Source organism: Ranitomeya imitator, chromosome 7 (genome assembly GCF_032444005.1).
Source record: "Ranitomeya imitator isolate aRanImi1 chromosome 7, aRanImi1.pri, whole genome shotgun sequence".
Taxonomy (NCBI): Eukaryota; Metazoa; Chordata; class Amphibia; order Anura; family Dendrobatidae; genus Ranitomeya; species Ranitomeya imitator.
In genome coordinates this window covers 117,072,000-117,095,787 of record NC_091288.1, presented here as the reverse complement: position 1 = coordinate 117,095,787, position 23,788 = coordinate 117,072,000, and the positions used below count along the sequence as shown (strand labels likewise).

The 23,788-nt window shown below is 45.2% G+C and overlaps 1 protein-coding gene across 1 annotated transcript in view; it reads left to right on the top strand.

Moving 5' to 3' along the window:
- The window catches only part of TRPM2 (transient receptor potential cation channel subfamily M member 2), a 1,329,765-nt gene that overhangs the window by 753,729 nt on the left and 552,248 nt on the right, over positions 1 to 23,788 (top strand). Inside the window, exons 24-25 of the mRNA XM_069733764.1 lie at positions 12,340 to 12,472; positions 15,012 to 15,099. Coding sequence (XP_069589865.1) covers positions 12,340 to 12,472; positions 15,012 to 15,099 — 221 coding nt within the window. The remainder of the gene's footprint in view (positions 1 to 12,339; positions 12,473 to 15,011; positions 15,100 to 23,788) is intronic.

The window sequence follows — 23,788 nt, the reverse complement described above, 5'->3', positions numbered from 1 at the left end:
ATTTCTTTTTTTTTGGGGGGGGGCGAGGGGGGTGGAGGGCGTTTATACCGTTCCGCGTTTGGTAAAATGGATAAAGCAGTTTTATTCTTCGGGTCAGTATGGTTACAGTGATACCTCATTTATATATTTTTTTATGTTTTGGCACTTTTATACGATACAAACTATTTTATAGAAAAAATAATTATTTTTGCATCGCTTTATTCTGAGGACTATAACTTTTTAATTTTTTCGCTGATCATGCTGTATGGTGGCTCATTTTTTGCGGGACAAGATGTCGTTTTCAGCGGTACCATGGTTATTTATATCCGTCTTTGTGATCGCGTGTTATTCCACTTTATGTTCGGCGCCATGATAATCAAGCGTTGTTTTTTGCCTTGTTTTTTTTTTTTTGTACGGTGTTCACTGAAGGGGTTAACTAGTAAGACAGTTTTATAGGTCGGGTCGTTATGGATGCGGCGATACTAAATATGTGTACTTTTATTGTTTTTTTTTAATTTAGATAAAAGAATGTATTTATTGGAACAATATTTTTTTGTTTGTTTATTATTTATTTAGTTTTTTTTTATTTTCGCACATGTAATTTTTTTTTACTTTTTTACTTTGCCCCAGGGGGGGACATCACAGTAAAGTGACAGATCGCTGATCTGACACTTTGCTGTGCACTGTGACATGCACAGCAGGAAGGCTTCCCAGCTGGTGTAGATAGTGGAGGAAACCTTGATAGAAGTAAGGGTACCGTTACACTATACGATTTACCTACGATCACGACCAGCGATATGACCTGGCCGTGATCGTAGGTAAATCGTAGTGTGGTCGCTGGGGAGCTGTCACACAGACAGCTCTCCAGCGACCAACGATGCCGAGGTCCCTGGGTAACCAGGGTAAACATCGGGTAACTAAGCGCAGGACCGCGCTTAGTTACCCGATGTTTACCCTGGTTACAAGCGTTAAACTAAAAAAAAACAAACAGCACATACTTACATCTGGTGTCCGTCAGGTCCCTTGCAGTCTGCTTCCCGCACTCAGTGACTGCCGGCCGTAAAGTGAAAGTGAAAGCACAGCCGCTGTGCTCTGCTTTCACTTTACGGCCGGCAGTCACAGTGCGGGAAGCAGACGGCAAGGGACCTGACGGACACCAGAATGTAAGTATGTGCTGTTTGTTTTTTTTTAGTTTAACGCTTGTAACCAGGGTAAACATCGGGTAACTAAGCGCGGTCCTGCGCTTAGTTACCCGATGTTTACCCTGGTTACAAGCGAACGCATCGCTGGATCGCATCGCTAGATCGCTAGATCGGTGTCACACACACCGATCTAGCGATGACAGCGGGAGATCCAGCGATGAAAGAAAGTTCTAAACGATCTGCTACGACGTACGATTCTCAGCAGGATCCCTGATCGCTGCTGCGTGTCAGACACAGCGATATCGTAACGATATCGCTGGAACGTCACGAATCGTACCGTCGTAGCGATCGAAATGTTATAGTGTGACGGTACCCTAAGGCCAGCAATCCTTGGCATCAGTAGCACATGTGCTGTGCCAGGATAAGACTCGGCCCTAGCCTACACAATGTTCACCCAGTGTGCCATTAAGGAAACGTAGAGTTCCTGGCCACAAGAGCTTGTGCGCGTGTCAATTGTTAAATAAACAGTCCCAGTAAATGCGTTGGTAAGAGCACAGTGATGTTCCTGTACATATGCTGGTACAAGGCGGTGATGCTGCACTGGGAGAAATAGTGGCATCTTGGTACTGAGTACCGAGGGACAGATGCAGTATAAGTCAGCGGAAATCTTCCATGTCTACAAGCCTAAATGGCAACATTTCCATGGCAAGCAGCCAGGAAATCTTTTTTTTTTCAGTCCAAGCCCTCGAGAATTGATGGCTGAATGCTGTGCTGGGACAAGTTTTTGGAAGGGTTTGCTGATGGTGACTCAGAATGTGCAAGGAAAGGTGCAGGGCAGGAGGCATCTGTGCCAGTGTTATAGACATGGGATTAAGAAGCACCTAGCACAGGGGAAGAGGCAATGGTGCCACCCACAGGCACCAATCGTCTACCAAGGCATTCGACTCACCAAGTCAGATGCTTAGATGACATGTGCCTGATCATTCTGGTGGTGGTTAGGCTTTTAGTGGTTAGGCCACTGTTGATCTTGTTACGGCACAGGTTGCAAATGAACATTTTTTTGTCTCAGAACTCTCTTTATAAAAGTTCCTGACTGGGGAATAAAACTCTGATGGAGAAATTCACCAGTGTCAGTGCTCTGCAGAACAGTTACCAACTTTCTACCTCTGGTCACCCCACCTCCTCTTCCTCCCTGTTTTGGTGCTGCTGATCCCCCCTCTCAGTGCTGCTCACTCTGCATGCCAGCTTTCCAGGTTGGGTTGATGACTTCGCCATCCACCACCTCTTCTTTCACTGCTGCACCCTAGTCCTCCTGACTTGGTGACTTAGCCACAACCTGTCTTATCGGCAACAGTGATTCATTATCATTTACCTCCTGAGACAAAATTTGTCATTCACTGCCATCATCTTCTTGTGTCCCTGTCTGCTCTAAGATTTGTGCATCAGTACACAGAATCTCCTCTTGACTTTCTTGGAACATGCAGGGTAAGAGGTCACAATCAAGAAATGATGTTATAAAGAGCTCCTTGGTGTGTCCTAGTGTGGAACCACTGGTCTCCTGGGACTCAACATGGTAGGAGGAATGGGAAGAGGATTAGGTAATCCAGACTGTTGGCTGGGAAGACTAGACCGTGTGGAAGACTGGGTGGTGCTGGCAAGCATGCTGGAAACATTATCTGCTTTCCAACCGACCACCTGTTAGCACTGATGTGGCTTGAGAAGTAGTGTCCTAAGCCTCCCTGCAAAGTGGAATAGGAAGCTATGTGTCATGAATGGGTGTGTTTATTGTGCTCCTGCAACAGGCGTAGTCACACCTGCCCCACATTCTCGGCGTCTGCGTGCACCATTATTAGCACTTCCACTCCTGCATCCTTTACTGCATGCCTTACGCATATTCCAATATCTAGGTCTCTGGCAATCAAGTTTCTCATTCATTCAAACTACATTTTTTGAATGAACAAAAAAATGTGTCAACTGTAGTAGGTTAAGCAGCTTTTAAAAATTTTAAACCATCATAATTTTACCCAAAGCACGTTAAACTGTATGGATAACAATAGTCAATTTTTTTAACCAAAATAAAAAATTTGGTCAACTGTAACAGGCCAATATTTTTTTTTATTTTAAACCACCGTACTTTTGCAGAGAACTTTAAACTGTATGGATGACTAATTGAATCCAGAAAAAAAAACTACCGTATATACTCGAGTATAAGCCGACCCGAGTATAAGCCGACCCCCCTAATTTTGCCACAAAAAACTGGGAAAACTTATTGACTCGAGTATAAGCCTAGGGTGGGAAATGCAGCAGCTACCGGTGAATTTCAAAAATAAAAATAGATGCTCCATACCGTTCATTATTGCCCCATAGATGCTCCATAGAAAGCTTTGCCATATATAATGCTCTGCACCGTTCAATATGGCCCCATAGATGCTCCATAGAAAGCTGTGCCATATAGAATGCTCTGCACCGTTCATTATGGCCCCATAGATGCTCCATAGAAAGCTATGCCATAAATAATGCTCTGCACCGTTCATTATGGCCCCATAGATGCTCCATAGAAAGCTGTGCCACATATAATGCTCTGCACCGTTCATTATGGCCCCATAGATGCTCCATATAAAGCTGTGCCATATAGAATGCTCTGCACCGTTCATTATGGCCCCATAGATGCTCCACATAAAGCTAAGCCATATATAATGCGCTGCACCGTTCATTATGGCCCCATAGATGCTCCATATAAAGCTGTGCCCCACATATAATGCTCTGCACCGTTCATTATGGCCCCATAGATGCTCCACATAAAGCTGTGAGCCACATATAATGCTCTGCACCCTTCATTATGGCCCCATAGATGCTCCATTGAAATCTGTGCCATATAGAATGCTCTGCACCGTTCATTATTGCCCCATAGATGCGCCATAGAAAGCTGTGCCCCATATATATTGCTCTGCACCATTGATTATGGCCCCATAGATGCTCCATATATAATGCTGCTGCTGCAATAAAAAAAAAATCACATACTCACCTCTCTTCGCTCAGGACGCCGGCGCTTTCAATATTTACCTGCTCCTCGTGCGGCTCCGTCTCCAGCACTGACGCTCAGCAGAGGGCGCGCACTGACTACGTCACTCTAACGTCACGCCCTCTAACCTGAGCGTCACTGCTAGAGGACACTGCAGACAGAGCCGCACCGGAGCGAGGAGCAGGTAAATATCGTGCAGCGCTCCCCTCCCCTCCCCGTATACTTACCTGCTCCCGGCGCGGTCCCTGCTTCTCCCAGCGCTGCATCTTCTTCCTGTGTTGAGCGGTCACAGTTACCGCTCATTTACAGCAATGAATATGCGGCTCCACCCCTATGGGAGGTGGAGCCGCATATTCATTGCTGTAATGAGCGGGACCATGTGACCACTCAGTACAGGAAGAAGCTACAGCGCTGGGAGAAGCAGGGACCGCGCCAGGAGTAGGTAAGTATAACTAGACAGCCCCCCACTCTCCCTCCCCTGCCGACCCCCGGGTATGACTCGAGGGAGACTTTCAGCCCCCAAAAATGGGCTGAAAATCTCGGCTTATACTCGAGTATATACGGTAACTTTTTTTATAGCTTTACCCACCTTAATGAAGGGAGGTATTTTCAATTTTGCAGTTTTGTTTTTTTCTCCCCTTCTCCTCAGAGCCATTACGATTTATTTTTTGGTCAAAAGGGCCATATGAGGGTTTGTTTTTTGTGGGACATGTTATACTATTGAATGACACTAATGGTTTTAACATATCATGTACTGGAAAAAGGAAAAAAAATTCCAAGTGCGGTGGATTTGTAAAAAAAAGTGCAATTCCACAGTTGTTTGTTTTTTTTAACCATTTTCACTAAACGCTAAAGCTGACCTGCCATTATGATTTTCTGGGTCATTATGCATTCATAAACACCAAGCATTTCTAGGTTCTTATTCATTTAAGTGGTGAAAAAAAATCCAAACTTTAGTAAAAAAAAAAAAATGGTGCCATTTTCCAAGACCCGTAGTGTCTCCATTTTTCGTGATCTTGGGCTCGGTGAGGGCTTATGTTTTGTGTGCCTTTTGATCGCACGTTGTTGCATTTTATTGCAAAGTAGCGGCAACCAAAAAAAGTAATTCTGATGTTATGAATATTTTTCTCGTTACACCGTTTAGCGATTGGGTTAATTCTTTTTTTTATATTGATAGATTGGGCAATCCTGAATCCGGCGATACCAAATGTGTATATTTGACTTTTTATTTATTGCTTTATTTTGAATGGGGCAAAGGGGGGTGATTTGAACTTTTATATTTTTTTATTTTTTTAATATTTTTTAAAACATTGGTTTTTTAACTTTTTGCATGCTCCAATAGTCTTCATGGGCTGCAGTACTTTGATCGGCTCTGCTACATACAGGCGATGATCAGACCACCTGTATGTAGCATAAATGGTCACTTGCTATGAGCACCGACCACCCAGCGGCACTCATAGCATTCCAGCTATGACAATCATAGACGTCTGCTGGAGACCTCTGGTTGTCATGCCAACCCATTGGTGACCCGCAATCATGTGATGGGGTCACCGATGGGCAGGATCTCTGGCGCTTCTGGAAAGTGTGAAATAAATGCCGCTGTCAGAGATTGACAACAGTATTTAACAGGTTAACAGCAGCAGGTGGAAAGCATTTCCACCTATGGTTGTAAGAGGCACATGTCAGCTGTTCAAAACAACTGACATGTGCCAGGAAAGATGTGGGCTCAGGGCCGGAGCCCACATCAAAGGGAGGGATTCCGACGTGGGAGTACTGTTACGCCCAACGTTGGAAAGGGGTTAAACTCTATGGATGACTAATTGAATCCAGAAAAAAATTGGAAATTTTTATTTGAGTTTTATATACCACCTTAATGTAACACTAACCACGTTAAACTGTATAAATGACTAATTGAATCCATAAAAATCCATAAATTATTTTTTTTTTTGTTTTATATACCATGGTAATGTAACACTAGCCATGTAAAACTCTATGGATAATTCATTGATTCCAGGAAACACTTTTGAACAGTTTTTTGCAATTTTATATTCCACCATAATGTAACACTAACTACATTAAACTCTATTGATGACTAATTGAATCCATAAAAATTCATAAAATTATTTTTTTTACTTTTATATACCATGGTAATGTAACACTAACTACGTTAAACTCTATGGATGACTAATTGAATCCAGAAAAAACATTTGAACTTTTTTGGCGTTTTATATTCCACCATAACTTAGCATTAACCTTTTTAAACTGCACTGAGGAGTAATTGAATCCAGAACAAAAAAATGAACTATTTTTGGGAGGTTTATATACCAACGTAATGTAATATGTAATCTAATGTGAACCACAATAACCCCTTAAGCCCTGAGGGTGGTTTGCACGTTAATGACCGGGCCAATTTTTACAATTCTGACCACTGTCCCTTTGAGGTTATAACTCTGGAACGCTTCAACAGATCTTGGCGATTCTGACATTGTTTTCTAGAGACGTATTGTACTTCATGATAGTGGTAAAATTTATTCGATATAACTTGCGTTTATTTGAGAAAAAAAATGGAAATTTGGCAAAAAATTTAAAAATTTCGCAATTTTCCAACTTTGAATTTTTATACCCTTAAATCACAGAGATATGTCATGCAAAATACTTAATAAGTAACGTTTTCCACATGTCTACTTTGCATCAGCACAATTTTGGAATCAAAATTTTTTTTCGTTAGGGAGTTATAAGGGTTAAAATTTGACCAGCAATCTCTCATTTTTACAACACCATTTTTTTTTAGGGACCACATCACATTTGAAGTCATTTTGAGGGGTCTATATGATAGAAAATACCCAAGTGTGACACCATTCTAAAAACTGCACCCCTCAAGGTGCTCAAAACCACATTCAAGAAGTTTATTAACCCTTCTGGTGCTTCACAGGAATTTTTGGAATGTTTAAATAAAAATGAACATTTAACTTTTTTTCACACAAAATTTATTTCAGCTCCAATTTGTTTTATTTTACCAAGGGTAACAGGAGAAAATGTATGCCAAAAGTTGTTTTACAATTTGTCCTGAGTACGTTGATACCCCATATGTGGGGATAAACCACTGTTTGGGCACATGGCAGAGCTCGGAAGGAAAGGAGCGCCATTTGACTTTTCAAAGCAAAATTGACTGGAATCGAGATGGGACACCATGTTGCGTTTGGAGAGCCCCTGATGTGCCTAAACATTGAAACCCCCCACAAGTGACACCATTTTGGAAAGTAGACCCCCTAAGGAACTTATCTAGAGGTGTGGTGAGCACTTTGACCCAACAAGTGCTTCATAGAAGTTTATAATGCAGAGCCGTAAAAATAAAAAATCATATTTTTTCACAAAAATGATATTTTAGCCTCCAGTTTTGTATTTTCACAAGGGTAACAGGATAAATTGGACCCCAATAGTTGTTGTCCAATTTGTCCTGAGTACGCTGATGTGGGGGGGAACCACTGTTTGGGCGCATGGCACAGCTCGGAAGGGAAGGAGCGCCATTTGGAATACAGACTTAGATAGATTGGTCTGCAGGCGTCACATTGCATTTGCAGAGCCCCTGATGTACCCAAACAGTAGAAACCCCCCACAAGTGACCCCATATTGGAAACTAGACCTCCCAAGGAACTTATCTAGATGTGTTGTGATAACTTTGAACCCCCAAGTGTTTCACTGCAGTTTACAACACAGAGCCGCGAAAATAAAAAAATCTTATTTTTCCCACAAAAATGATTTTTAGCCCTCCACATTTTTATTTTCCCAATGATAACAAGAGAACTTGGACCCCAAAAGTTGTTGTCCAATTTGTCCTGAGTACGCTGATACCCCATATGTTGGGGTAAACCCCTGTTTGGGCGCACCGGAGAGCACAATTGGCTGGAATTGAGATCGGACGCCATGTCGCATTTGGAGAGCCCCTGATGTGCCTGAACAGTGGAAACTCCCCAATTCTACCTGAAACCCTAATCCAACAACACCCCTAACCCTAATCCCAACTGTAACCCTAACCACACCCCTAACCCTGACACACCCCTAATTCTAATCCTGACCCTAATCCCAACCATAAATATAATCCAAACCCTAACCCTTACTTTAGCCCCAACCCTAACCCTAACTTTAGCCCCAACCCTAACCCTAACTTTAGCCCCAACTCTAACCCTAACTTTAGCCCCAACCCTAACTTTAGCTCGAACCGTAACCCCAATCCTAACCCTAGCCCCAACCCTAACCCTAGCCCTAACCCTAGCCCCAACCCTAGCCCCAACCCTAACCCTAGCCCTAACCCTAGCCCTAACCCCAGCCCCAACCCTAGCCCCAACCCTAGCCCTAACCCTAGCCCCAACCCTAGCCCTAACCCTAGCCCTAACCCTGGCCCTGATGGGAAAATGGAAATAAATACATTTTTTTAATTTTATTATTTTTCCCTAAATAAAGGGGTGATGAAGGGGGGTTTGATTTACTTTTATAGCGTTTTTTATATCCGATTTTTATGATTGGCAGCTGTCACACACTAAAAGACGCTTTTTTATAGCAAAAAAGTTTTTGCGTCTCCACATTTTGAGACCTATAATTTTTCCATATTTTGGTCCACAGAGTCATGTGAGGTCTTGTTTTTTGCAGGACGAGTTGACGTTTTTATTGGTAACATTTTTGGACACGTGACAGTTTTTGGTCACTTTTTATTCCGATTTTTGTGAGGCAGAATGACCAAAAACCTGCTATTCATGAATTTCTTTTGGGGGAGGCGTTTATACTGTTCCGGGTTTGGTAAAATTGATAAAGCAGTTTTATTCGTCGGGTCAGTACGATTGCAGCAATATCTCATTTATATCATTTTTTTATGTTTTGGCGCTTTTATACGATAAAAGCTATTTTATAGAAAAAATAATTATTTTGGCATCGCTTTATTCTCAGGACTATAACTTTTTTGCTTATTATGCTTTGTGGCGGCTCGTTTTTTGCGGGACAAGATGACGTTTTCAGCGGTACCATGGTTATTTACATCCATCTTTTTGATCGCGTGTTATTCCACTTTTTGTTCGGCGGTATGATAATAAAGCGTTGTTTTTTGGCTCAGTTTTTTTCTTTTTCTTACGGTGTTCACTGAAAGGGTTAACTAGTGGGCCAGTTTTATAGGTCGGGTCGTTTCGGACGCGGCGATACTAAATATGTGTACTTTTATTGTTTTTTTTGTTTTTTTTAGATAAAGAAATGTATTTATGGGAATAATTTTTTATTTATTTATTTATTTAGTAATTTTTTTTTTTTTTTTACACATGTGGACATTTTTTTTTTACTTTGTCCCGGGGGGGGGACATCACAGATCGCCGATCTTACAGTTTGCACAGCACTCTGTAAGATCGGCGATCTCACTCATCGCTGCAGGCTTACAGAGCTGCAGCTGCAGCCTGCTCCTGACCCGGAAGTACTCCCTGCAGGACCCGGATGCAGCCCGGTGGCCATTTTGGATCCGGGGACTGCAGAGAGAAGACGCCCGGTACAAGGTGAGCACATCACCTTGTACCGATCGTCTCAGGGAAGCACGCAGGGAGCCCTCTCCCTGCGCGAGTCTTCCCTGTACCGCCAGCACATCGCGATCATGTTTGATCACGGTGTGCCGGGGGTTAATGTGCCGGGAGCGGTCCGTGACCTCTCCTGGCACATAGTGCCGGATGTCAGCTGCGATAGTCAGCTGACACCCGGCCACGATCGGCCGCGCTCCCCCCGTGAGCGCGGCTGATTGCTATGACGTACTATCCCGTTGGTGGGAATTAAGGCCCACCCCACCTCGACGGGATAGTACGTCATATGGGATTAAGGGGTTAAATTATTTGTGTGATTAACTGAATCCAGTTTTATATACTACTTTAATGTAACACAAACCACGTAAAATGTGTGGGTGACTAATTCTATCTAGAAAAAAATATATATTTTTTGCTGTAGTTTTATATACCTCCGTAATGCAACACTGACCAAGTTAAACTGTATGCATGACTATATAGTAAATTTTTTCACCCCCAAAAAGAATGTGTCACATGCAGCATCTATATACACTGCTCCAAAAAATAAAGGGAACACTAAAATCCCACATCCTAGATATCACTGAATGAAATATTCCAGTTGTAAATCTTTATTCATTACATAGTGGAATGTGTTGAGAACAATAAAGCCAAAAAATTATCAATGTATTTCACAACTAATATCCCAAGAAGGTCTGGAGTTTAAATGATGCTCAAAATCAAAGTGGAAAATGAAGTTACAGGCTGATCCAACTTCAATGGAACTGCCTCAAGACAAATAAATGATGCTCAGTAGTGTGTGTGGCCTCCACATGCCTGTATGACCTCCCTACAATGCCTGGGCATGCTCCTGATGAGGCAGTGGATGGTCTCTTCAGGGATCTTCTCCCAGACCTGGACTAAAGCATCTGCCAACAACTGGACAGTCTGTGGTGCAACGTGATGTTGGTGGATGGTGCGAGACATGATGTCCCAGATGTGTTCAATCGGATTCAGGTCTGGGGAATGGGCGGGCCAGTCCATAGCTTCAAAGCCTTCATCTTGCAGGAACTGCTGACACACTCCAGCCACATGAGGTCTGGCATTGTTCTGCATTATGAGGAACCCAGGGCTAACCGAACCAGCATATGATCTCACAAGGGGTGTGAGGATTTCACCTCGGTACATAATGGCAGTCAAGCTACCTATGGCGAGCACGTGGAGGGCTGTGCAGCCCTCCAAAGAAATGCCACCCCACACAATTACTGACCCACTGCCAAACCGGTCATGCTGAAGGATGTTGCAGGCAGCAGATCGCTCTCCATGGTGTGTCCAGACTCTATCACGTCTGTCACATGTGCTCAGTGTGATCCTGCTTTCATCTGTGAAGAGCACAGGGTGCCAGTGGCGAATTTGACAATCCTCGTGTTCTGTGGCAAGTGCCAAGCATCTTGCATGGTATTGGTCTATGAGCAAAACCCGCATCTGTCGGGCACTCAGACCATCCTCATAGAGTAGGTTTCTAACCATTTGTGCAGACACATGCACATTTGTAGCCTGCTGGAGGTCATTTAGCAGGGCTCTAGCAGGGCTTCTCTTGTTCCTCCTTGCACAAAGGCTGAGGTAGCGGTCCTGCTGCTGGGTTGTTGCCCTCCTACAGCCCCCTCCACATCTTCTGGTGTACTGGCCTGTCTCCTGGTAGTGCCTCCATCCTCTGGACACTACACTGACAGACACAGCAAACCACATTGATGTGCCATCCTGGATTAGCAGCACTACCTGAGCCACTTGTGTGGGTTGTAGAGTCCGTCTCATGCAACCACGAGTTTGAAAGCACAACCAACATTCAAAAGTGACCAAAAAATAAGCCAGAAAGCATTGGTACTGAGATGTGGTCCGTGGTCCCCACCTGAAGAACCACTCCTTTATTGAGTGTGTCTTGATAATTGATAATAATTTCCATCTGTTGTCTATTCTATTTGTACAACAGCATGTGAAATTGATTGTCAAACAGTGTTGCTTCCTAATTGGACCGTTTGATTTCACAGAAGTTTGATTTACAGTATATTCTGTTGTTTAAGTGTTCCCTTTATTTTTTTGAGCAGTGAATTTTGCAATGGACTTCAAAGCTCAAAGCCCTGCCCAGAGCCTGGATTCTGCACTTTCTCCGCTCTTGCATATTTCCCTAGGCTATATGCAAAACATATCTGATATAAACAGCAAAACTCAGGATTAGTCCTTAGAAGGACTGTTAGCATCAGCACCAGTATCAACACTAGAGGGCTCTGATTCGTTAAACTGTGCACACACACGCCTGGAGAACTGCTCTCTCCCTCTAATCAGAACTGTCCCTGAGCTGTGCAATGTCATCAGTGAGGTAATGTGACCTCCAATCACAGTAATGTCACTAACAAGATGGCTATGGCATTACAGTGACAGGCAGGCAATCCTTAGGACAGTGACTGGCTGTGTAATTGGTACCAAGCATGCGGGGCAGGGAATCAAGCTTCAAATCTGAGCACCAGCCAATGCTCATTGAGTGCCGAGCATATCCGAGCAACCAGATACTTGAGTGACATCCTAGTATATCCTACCTTGTTCACTCATCCCTCGTTCTGATCTATGTTCATTTTCATTTTGGTCTTACATTTGCTAATTTTTTATATATTAGAGGAAAAGCTAGAAAAGAATGAAGAGGCAGCTCTCCTCTCCTGGGAAACTTTTCTAAAAGAAAACTATTTACAGCATCTTCAAAAACAGATGAAACAAAGCACAGAGCACAAGATTAGGGACACATTTCACAAGTAAGTAATTTAAAATAAATATATAACTATAAGTTTATTAAGTCTTGCAGACATACTGTATGAAAAATTTGATCAAAAAATTGAAGACAGCAGTTGTCAGCCCACAATGTCCACATTGCAAAGGTCTCATGCGTAGCCCTCAGTTACATCATATTCAACAAGTACTGAACATTTTATAACATTTTACATCTTCACTTTGATCTGTTCTATGTTTCTAATCAAAAATAGAAATAACTGCTGAAACTACTGAGTAGAGAAATATTTCCTAATATTTTAATAAATATTTAACAACATTGGTTATGATCTGCAATAAAATAAACAGTCCATGAGCAAATGATGCTGTTTATGAAAGACAGATCCTCATTTTGAAATAATTGAACCTTTTTCACACTGAGGCAATAAAAATACACCAGGCAAAGTACCGGGGAAGTACCGCATATACTCGAGTATAAGCTGAGATTTTCAGCCCATTTTTGGGGGCTGAAAGTCCCCCTCTCGGCTCATACTTGAGTCATACCCAGGGGTCAGCAGAGGAGGGGGAGCAGGGGCTGTCTAATTATACTCAGCTGCTCCTGGCGTGGTCCCTGCAGCTCCCTGGCTCTGCTGCATCGGCAGCTTCTTCCTGTACTGAGCGGTCACATGGTACCGCTCATTACAGTAATGAATATGCGGCTCCATCTCCCATAGGGGTAGAGTGGCATATTCATTACTGTAATGAGCGGTAATGGAGACCGCTCAGTACAGGAAGAAACTGTGGCGCCGGGCAAGCAGGAACTGCACCGCGCCAGGAGCAGGTGAGTATAACGGCGAGGGGAGCGCAGCGCTGCGCGATATTCACCTTTCCTCGTTCCGGGGGCCGCTCCGTCTTCAGCGTCTTCTGCAGTGACACTCAGGTCAGAGGGCGCGATGACGTGGTTAATGTGCGCCCTCTGCCTGAACGTCAGTGCAGGAGACGCTAAAGATGGAGCGGTGCTGGAGCGAAGTCCGGTGAATATTGAAAGTGCCTGAGTGACGGAGAGGTGAGTATGTGATCTTTTTTTTTATTGCAGCAATAGCAAATGGGGCAAGTGTCTGTATGGAGCATCTTATGGGGCCATAACGTTTGTGCAGCTTTATATGGGGCAAATGTCTGTATGGGGCCATAATCAACTTTTGTGCAGCATTATATGGGGCAAATGTTTGTATAGAGTATCTTATGGGGCCATAACGTATGTGTAGCAATATATGGTGCAAATATCTTTATGGAGCATCTTATGGGGCCATAATTAATGTTTGTGCAGCATTATATGGGGCAAATGTCTGTATGGAGCATCTTATGGGGCCATGACGTTTGTGCAGCAGTATAAGGGGCAAATATCTTTATGGAGCATCTTATGGGGCCATAATTAACATTTGTGGAGCATTATATGGGGTAAGTGTCTGCATGGAGCTTCTTATGGGGCCATAATCAATGTTTGTGCAGCATTGTGTGGGGCAAACGTTTGTATGTAGTATCTTATAGGGCCATAACGTTTGTGCAGCACTATATAGGACAAATACCTTTATGGAGCATCTTATGGGGCCATAACTGACGTTTGTGGAGCTTTATATGGGGCAAGTGTCTGTATGGCGCATCGTGCAGCACTATATGGGGTAAATATCTTTATGGAGCATCTTATTGAGCCATAATCAACATTTGTGCAGCATTATATTGGGCAAATGTGTCTATGAAGCATCTTATGGGGCGAATATTAACCTTTATGCAGGATTACATGGGGCATATTTTAAAATAGAGCATCTTATGAGGCCATCATAAACTTTATGGAGCATTATATGGGGCTCCTGATTCAATATGGATATTCAAAAACACTTAACCTACTGATGTCTCAATTAATTTTACTGTTATTAGTATATATTTTTACTTTAGACATTTACCGGGAGCTGCTGCATTTCCCACCCTAGGCTTATACTTGAGTCATTAAGTTTTCCCTGTTTTTTGTGGCAAAATTAGGGGGGTCGGCTTATACTCGGGTCGGCTTATACTCGAGTATATACAGTAATTAGTAAATAATGGAGGTATTGTGAAATGTAATCAAATTGTTATACAATTGTTATACTTTTTAATGCTTTACGTTGGTATTTAATATAAAGCTCATCATTTTCCCGATTACTCAATAAGATTTTAGAGAATTTTTTCTTTAAGGCCTGGGTAACACTTGTGTGTGCAATGCGAGAAACTCGCATGAGTCTCTTGCATCAATACCCGATACTGCCACCCGCACTCGAGACCAGAGTGTGCGGCTGCATGTATTTCTATGCAGCTGAACACTCCGTTCCAAACTGCCGGCGGCAGTGTCGGGTATTGATGGGAGAGACTAGTGTGAGATTCTCGCATTGCACGCGCAAGTGTGACACCGGCCTAACATGGTGTTCAAGTTTCCCTTTTTTCGCACTTTCTGACTGCAATCTCTGCAGATCATTTCTACTGCTAAAAAACAACCTGTATTCGCTTGTACGTAGAGCCACTTATTCTGAAAATGAATATTACCTTTGCTAATAGAGTTAACACAGTCGTGGACATGCTGGAATTGGATCAAATCAAAAGGACTGGCTCCATGGAACACAGACTGGTTTTCTTAGAAGAACAGGTAAATCCATAGTCTAATGTCACAAATAGAAATGTGAAGCATTATTGCAGAATACATAACATGCTATTTAAATTATTACTAAAAGTTAGTCACAGGTTGAGTGATCTAGGTGAGCATCACAATCACAATACCTATATAATTGGAATTGTTTTGTGGAGACCACCAACATTTCTGTTGGAGGAATAGAACTTTGGCATCCTAGTCCCAGACCATTATAGCTTTTACTCTATTACCACTCTAGAGGTCAATCTGAATGCTACACAATACCGCCGTATTTTTCGGTCTATAAGACGCACCGGACCATAAGATGCACCCCAAATTTTGGGGTGGAAAATAGCAGAAAAAAGATTTTTATAAGATGGGGGTCCATCTTATTGTTTGAATTTAAGGTATCTTACCTGAGGGCCGGAGGTGGTACAGCGGGGTCACAGAAGGCATGGTCCCTTCCTCCGGAAGCCAGCAGCGGCAGAAGTGGGGCAATGATGCAGTCCCGGGGTGCGATGCTGCGGGTGCGGTGTCGGCGGTGAGGCAGTACTGGAGCAGGGTCCCTTCTTCAGGATGCCAGTGGCAGAAATGTGGCGTCGCCATGGCCCAGTGTCCACGGCCCAGTGTCCATGGAAAACAGAGCCGAGTGCATCACCGATTTCCCTGCGGCCATCTTCCTGGGCCGCCAGAGGCTTCAGGAAAATGTCTGCCGGAGGCCGGGCATGCGCAGATTGAGATCTCAGTGGCCATTTTCCTGAAGCCAAGTGCCACCAAGATTTCAATCTGTGTATGCGTGGCCTCCGTTGGCCATTTTCCTGAAACGTCCAGCAGCCCATGGCTTCAGGAAGGTGGCCGCATGGAAACCTGTGATGCACTTGGCTCTGCTCACTGTGGACACTGAGACACGGCGTTGCCACATTTCTGCTGCCAGTATCCTGAAGAAGGGACCCTGCTCCGCTGCACCCCGCACCATCCATCAATGCAGTATTGCCACACCTCTGCTGCAATTCCCGGTAAGCCTGCGTTCACACTGTCAGATGCACCCTGCATTTTCCTCACAAATTTTTGTGGGAAAAAGTGCGTCTTATATTCTGAAAAAATACGGTAAATCTATGACTATACCACACTAAAATAGCAACAACACATATATTGTACTAAAAACGTTGACATCTTTTACACTGTTATGGGACTTAGAGAAACCGATGGTGAGATGGAACATAACTTTATCTATTTAAGTTGAAACCCTTAAGGACCAGGGGTATTTCCTTTTGGAATTTCCACTTTCCGCTCCCCTTCTTCCTAGAACCATAACTTTGTTATTTTTCCGTCAATATGGCCATGTGAGGGCTTGTTTTTTGTGGGATGAGTTTTACTTTTAAATAACACCTTTGCTTTTACCATATTGTGTACCCCTGGATGAAGCATTTCTTTGCGAAATGCTCGTCGGGTGTGGTCGACGCCTGGACCTCTACTTTACTACTGTCACTATATTTTTTAAAGGCAGGCATGTTTTGTTATATTGGCTCCATACTGAATATGCATATCTATAATATAACGCTGGGAGCGTCACTCTGTCCGAAGCCTTTATAGACTGCGCAGGCGCAAGCGCCGGCGCAGTCTGGGCCTCACAGAGTGACGCTCCCGGGAGATCGCGGTGTGCGTTCACACTGAACGCACACCGCGATCTCCAACAGAGAAGCAGGGACCACCAGGAGGGTGAGTATCGGCCATATTCACCTGTCCCCGTTCCACCGCTGAGCGCCGCCATCTTCCCGGTCTTCGGTCTGTGACCTTCAGTTCAGAGGGCGCGGTGACGCGCTTAATGCGCGCTGGCGCCGCCCTCTGACTGAACAGTCACAGCCATGAGACCGGGAAGATGGCGGCGCGCAGCGCTGGAACGGGACAGACAGGTGAGTATAGGAAGTGCTGGGGGGCCTGAGCTGGCGGCGATACCGGCACCTGACCCCCACAGCGCGCCGGTGTCCCCGCCTGCTCAGGCCCCCCAACACTCGGCGCCGAGCGGGTCAGAGGCAGTATGGGGACGCAGGATGGAGCAGCACATAAGGATGGGGACATAGGATGGAGCAGCACAGAAGGATGGGGACGCAGGATGGAGCAGCACATAAGGATGGGGACGCAGGATGGAGCAGCACATAAGGATGGGGACGCAGGATGGAGCAGCACATAAGGATGGGGACGCAGGATGGAGCAGCACATAAGGATGGGGACGCAGGATGGAGCAGCACATGACAGGATGGGGACGCAGGATGGGAGCAGCACATAAGGATGGGGACGCAGGATGGGAGCAGCACATAACAGGATGGGGACGCAGGATGGAGCAGCACATAAGGATGGGGACGCAGGATGGGAGCAGCACATAACAGGATGGGGACGCAGGATGGAGCAGCACATGAAAGGATGGGGACGCAGGATGGAGCAGCACATAAGGATGGGGACGCAGGATGGAGCAGCACATAAGGATGGGGATGCAGGATGGGAGCAGCACATAACAGGATGGGGACGCAGGATGGAGCAGCACATGAAAGGATGGGGACGCAGGATGGAGCAGCACATAAGGATGGGGACGCAGGATGGAGCAGCACAGCAGGATGGGAGCAGCACATAACAGGATGGGGACGCAGGATGAAGCAGCACATGACAGGATGGGGACGCAGGATGGAGCAGCACATGACAGGATGGGGACGCAGGATGGAGCAGCACATGACAGGATGGGGACGCAGGATGGAGCAGCACATGACAGGATGGGGACGCAGGATGGAGCAGCACATAAGGATGGGGACGCAGGATGGGTGCAGCGCATGACAGGATGGGGAAGCAGGATGGGAGCAGCGCATGACAGGATGGGGACGCAGGATGGGAGCAGCGCATGACAGGATGGGGACGCAGGATGGGAGCAGCGCATCACAGGATGGGAGCAGCGCATCACAGGATGGGGATGCAGGATGGGAGCAGCGCATGACAGGATGGGGACGCAGGATGGAGCAGCGCATGACAGGATGGGGACGCAGGATGGGAGCAGTACATGACAGAATGGAGGCGCAGGATGGAGCAGCACATGACAGGATGGGGACGCAGGATGGGAGCAGCGCATGACCGGATGGGGACGCAGGATGGGAGCAGCACATGACAGGATGGGGACGCAGGATGGAGCAGCACATGACAGGATGGGGACGCAGGATGGAGCAGCGCATGACAGGATGGGGACGCAGGATGGGAGCAGCACTTGACAGAATGGAGGCGCAGGATGGAGCAGCACATGACAGGATGGGGACGCAGGATGGAGCAGCGCATGACAGGATGGGGACGCAGGATGGGAGCAGCACATGACAGGATGGGGACGCAGGATGGAGCAGCACATGACAGGATGGGGATGCAGGATGGAGCAGCACATGACAGGATGGGGACGCAGGAAGGAGCAGCGCATGACAGGATGGGGACACAGGATGGAGCAGCACATGACAGGATGGGGACGCAGGATGGAGCAGCACTTGACAGGATGGGGACGCAGGATGGGAGCAGCGCATCACAGGATGGGAGCAGCACATCACAGGATGGGGATGCAGGATGGGAGCAGCGCATGACAGGATGGGGACGCAGGATGGAGCAGCACATGACAGGATGGGGACGCAGGATGGAGCAGCGCATGACAGGATGGGGACTCAGGATGGAGCAGCACATGACAGGATGGGGACGCAGGATGGAGCAGCACATACCAGGATGAAGACCATATACCAATATAAATGCTCGCCACCCGGGCATAGAACGGGTTCAATAGCTAGTTTATTATATATTCCACAGCCATTAAACCCTCGGAGGTTTGGTCCCTGCTTGGCTTTATCTAAATATATGCCGCTACCTTATGCATTGTTATGTGTTACTTAGTGCAGATTAGCTCTGTAATGACCACCAATACATCTTTTTAGTGACCTGAGATATAAGAGACTAGCATCCCTATACAGGTGACAATCCAGCAGCTGCTGGCTGTGCACTATAGCTGACAACTTTCTGCATCAGACACGATCAGTGTTGGCACCGTCCATATCTGTTTAACACCTTAGATGCTGCTGTCAATAGTGACTACATCATATAAATGGTTAACAGATTGTGGGGGCTTCCTATTTAACCCCATCGGCACCCTGGGATCATGATTGTGTGGTACTGATGTTTGCGATGGCAATTCAAAGCCAAATAGCGGCGTTAGAGTCTGCCAACTACAGTGGCCTGTTCAGAAGTTAGCGACATTTCGGTTGTAAAAATACACTTTTTCATTCCTTTTATACCACTTTGTATTAATTCCTGAAAAGCACATGAAGGGTTACAAGTTGTCTGATACTGCAGAAGTATTCAATGAGTTGGGGTGCTGTAAAATGGTGCTTTCAAAATGTATCACTTTTGGGGGTTTCCAAAATATAGGATCCCAAAGTCACTTCAAACCTGGATATAGGTCCCTAAAAAATTAGTTTTTCTAAATTTCTTTGAAAAAATGAAAAATTGCTGCAACATTTTTAAACCTCTTAAAATGCTAACAAAATAAAATAACATTTTAAAAATGGTGCTTATGTAAAGCAAACATGAAGGAAATGTTTTTATTAATGTTTGTCTGTGGTATGATGTTCTGGATTAAAGGGATAATCATTCAAAGTTTGAAAATTTTACTTTTTTATCATTTTTGTCACATTTATGAAGCGTTCCAGACTTATTACTACATAAAGTAACAATGGTCAGATTTCCAAAATTTGGCCTTGTCACTAAGGGCTTAAGGCATTTGTTTGTTACTTATTACTATATCCATTTATATAACTAAACAAATTCACCATTGAACTGCTAAGTTTATCTATTTAGTTTTTGCCTTGCCCTTTAAACAAATAATCACAGCAACAGCATTGTTTCTTGAGACATATAGGGGATGTCATCCAACTATTGATGTCATGATTTATCTGCTTACTATATGCCATTGCCCCTCTGTATATATATTGTGGTATGGCGGGTGGCCATGTGGTTAATGGGCGGTGTGTATCAGAGGTGGGTGGCCCTGTGATAGAAGCCTGGGCTTGTTTTGCTCACCAGATATATTGATGAGGGTTACTATATATTGGGAAGGCTTCCAGGTGACTTGGAGAGATGGATGGGTCTAGTCTCCTACATACCGCACAAAGGGGGTGTGTCTGAAGACCCAAGATGGAGTCAGTGTGTTTTGTGCACGGGCAGAGCTGGCTAGGCTGAGCCAGAGAGAGGAGTCATGTGGTATACCTCCGAAGAGTACGCTTTTGAGGATTAGGCTGGCGTCACACTCAGCGTATGAAAATACGGCCCGCTTTTTACGGCCGTAATATGCACAAATGTCCCCATAATAGTGATCCTTATGTCATCCGTAGGCAGGGTGTTTCAGCGTATTTTGCGCATGTCATCCTCCATATGTAATCCGTATGGCATCCGTACTGCGAGATTTTCTCGCAGGCTTGCAAAATGGACATACAATGGATCCATGGCCTCAAATATTCGTTAAAACATATATACTGTCATATATATATATATATATATATATATATATATATATACAGTGGGGCAAAAAAGTATTTAGTCAGTCAGCAATAGTGCAAGTTCCACCACTTAAAAAGATGAGAGGCGTCTGTAATTTACATCATAGGTAGACCTCAACTATGGGAGACAAACTGAGAAAAAAAAATCCAGAAAATCACATTGTCTGTTTTTTTAACATTTTATTTGCATATTATGGTGGAAAATAAGTATTTGGTCAGAAACAAAATTTCATCTCAATACTTTGTAATATATCCTTTGTTGGCAATGACAGAGGTCAAACGTTTTCTGTAAGTCTTCACAAGGTTGCCACACACTGTTGTTGGTATGTTGGCCCATTCCTCCATGCAGATCTCCTCTAGAGCAGAGATGTTTTTGGCTTTTCGCTTGGCAACACGGACTTTCAACTCCCTCCAAAGGTTTTCTATAGGGTTGAGATCTGGAGACTGGCTAGGCCACTCCAGGACCTTGAAATGCTTCTTACGAAGCCACTCCTTCGTTGCCCTGGTGGTGTGCTTTGGATCATTGTCATGTTGAAAGACCCAGCCACGTTTCATCTTCAATGCCCTTGCTGATGGAAGGAGGTTTGCACTCAAAATCTCACGATACATGGCCCCATTCATTCTTTCATGTACCCGGATCAGTCGTCCTGGCCCCTTTGCAGAGAAACAGCCCCAAAGCATGATGTTTCCACCACCATGCTTTACAGTAGGTATGGTGTTTGATGGATGCAACTCAGTATTCTTTTTCCTCCAAACACAACAAGTTGTGTTTCTACCAAACAGTTCCAGTTTGGTTTCATCAGACCATAGGACATTCTCCCAAAACTCCTCTGGATCATCCAAATGCTCTCTAGCAAACTTCAGACGGGCCCGGACATGTACTGGCTTAAGCAGTGGGACACGTCTGGCACTGCAGGATCTGAGTCCATGGTGGCGTAGTGTGTTACTTATGGTAGGCCTTGTTACATTGGTCCCAGCTCTCTGCAGTTCATTTACTACGTCCCCCCGCGTGGTTCTGGGATTTTTGCTCACCGTTCTTGTGATCATTCTGACCCCACGGGGTGGGATTTTGCGTGGAGCCCCAGATCGAGGGAGATTATCAGTGGTCTTGTATGTCTTCCATTTTCTAATTATTGCTCCCACTGTTGATTTCTTCACTCCAAGCTGGTTGGCTATTGCAGATTCAGTCTTCCCAGCCTGGTGCAGGGCTACAATTTTGTTTCTGGTGTCCTTTGACAGCTCTTTGGTCTTCACCATAGTGGAGTTTGGAGTCAGACTGTTTGAGGGTGTGCACAGGTGTCTTTTTATACTGATAACAAGTTTAAACAGGTGCCATTACTACAGGTAATGAGTGGAGGAAAGAGGTTACTCTTAAAGAAGAAGTTACTGGTCTGTGAGAGCCAGAAATCTTGATTGTTTGTTTCTGACCAAATACTTATTTTCCACCATAATATGCAAAAAAAATGATAAAAAAAACAGACAATGTGATTTTCTGTTTTTTTTTCTCAGTTTGTCTCCCATAGTTGAGGTCTACCTATGATGTAAATTACAGACGCCTCTCATCTTTTTAAGTGGTGGAACTTGCACTATTGCTGACTGACTAAATACTTTTTTGCCCCACTGTATATATATAACGCTGGGAGCGTCACTCTGTTCAAAATCTTTATAGACTGCGCAAGGGCCGGCGCAGTCTGGACCCCACAGAGTGACGCAGCCCAGGTGATCGCGGTATGCGTAAGCACTGAACGCACACCGCGATCTCCAGGAGGGTAAGTATGCTATAGTCACCTGTCCCCGTTCCACCGCTGTGCGCCGCTCCATCTTCCGGGTCCTCTGCCTGTGATGTGACGTTCAGTTCAGAGGGCGCGATGACACGCTTAATGCGCGCCGCCCTCTGACTGAACAGTCACAGCCAGAGGACCCGGAAGATGGAGTGGCACGCAGCGGTGGATCAGGGCCAGGTGACAATAGCAAGTGTCGGGGGCCTGAGCTAGCAGCGACTCCAGCACCTGACCCCCACAGCGCGCCGGTGTCCCCGCCTGCTCAGGCCCCCCAGCACTCGGCGCCCAGCGACGATAGGTGAGTATGTTATTTTTTTTTATATATCGCAGCAGCATACGGGGCATAAAATACTATGGAGCATCTTATGGGGGCCATTAACCATAATGGAGCAGCATACGGGGCATATACTATGGAGCATCTTATGGGGGCCATCAACCATAATGGAGCAGCATATGGGGCATATACTATGGAGCATTTTATGGGGGCGATAAACCTTTATGGAGCAGCATACGGGGCATATACTATGGAGCATCTTATGGGGGCCATCAACATTTATGGAGCAGCATACGGGGCATATACTATGGAGCATCTTATGGGGGCCATCAACCATAATGGAGCAGCATACGGGGCATATACTATGGAGCATTTTATGGGGGCGATAAACCTTTATGGAGCAGCATACGGGGCATATACTATGGAGCATCTTCTGGGGGCCATCAACATTTATGGAGCAGCATACAGGGCATATACTATGGAGCATCTTATGGGGCCATCAACATTTATGGAGCAGCATACAGGGGGCATATACTATGGAGCATCTTATGGGGTCCATCAACATTTATGGAGCAGTATACGGGGCATATACTATGGAGCATCTTATGGGGGCCATCAACATTTATGGGGCAGCATATGGGGCATATACTATGGAGCAACTTATGGGGGCCATCAACCTATATGGAGCAGCGTATGGGGCATATGGATGGGAGCAGCAAATTACAGAATGGTGGCGCAGGATGGGAGCAGCACATGACAGAATAGGGCAGCACATGACAGAACGGGGGTGCAAGATGGAAGCAGCACATAACAGAATGGGGGCGCAGGATGGGAGCAGCACATGACAGGATGGGGGCTCAGGATGGGAGCAGCAAATGACAAAATGGAGGTGCCGGATGGGTGCAACACATGTCAGAATGGGGGAGCAGGATGGGAGAAGCGCATGACAGGATGGGGGAGCAGGATGGGAGCAGCAAATGACAGAATGGAGGCGCAGGATGGGTGCAGCACATGTAAGAATGGGGTTGTAGGATGGGAGCAGCACATGACAGGATGGGGGAGCAGGATGGGAGCAGCAAATGACAGAA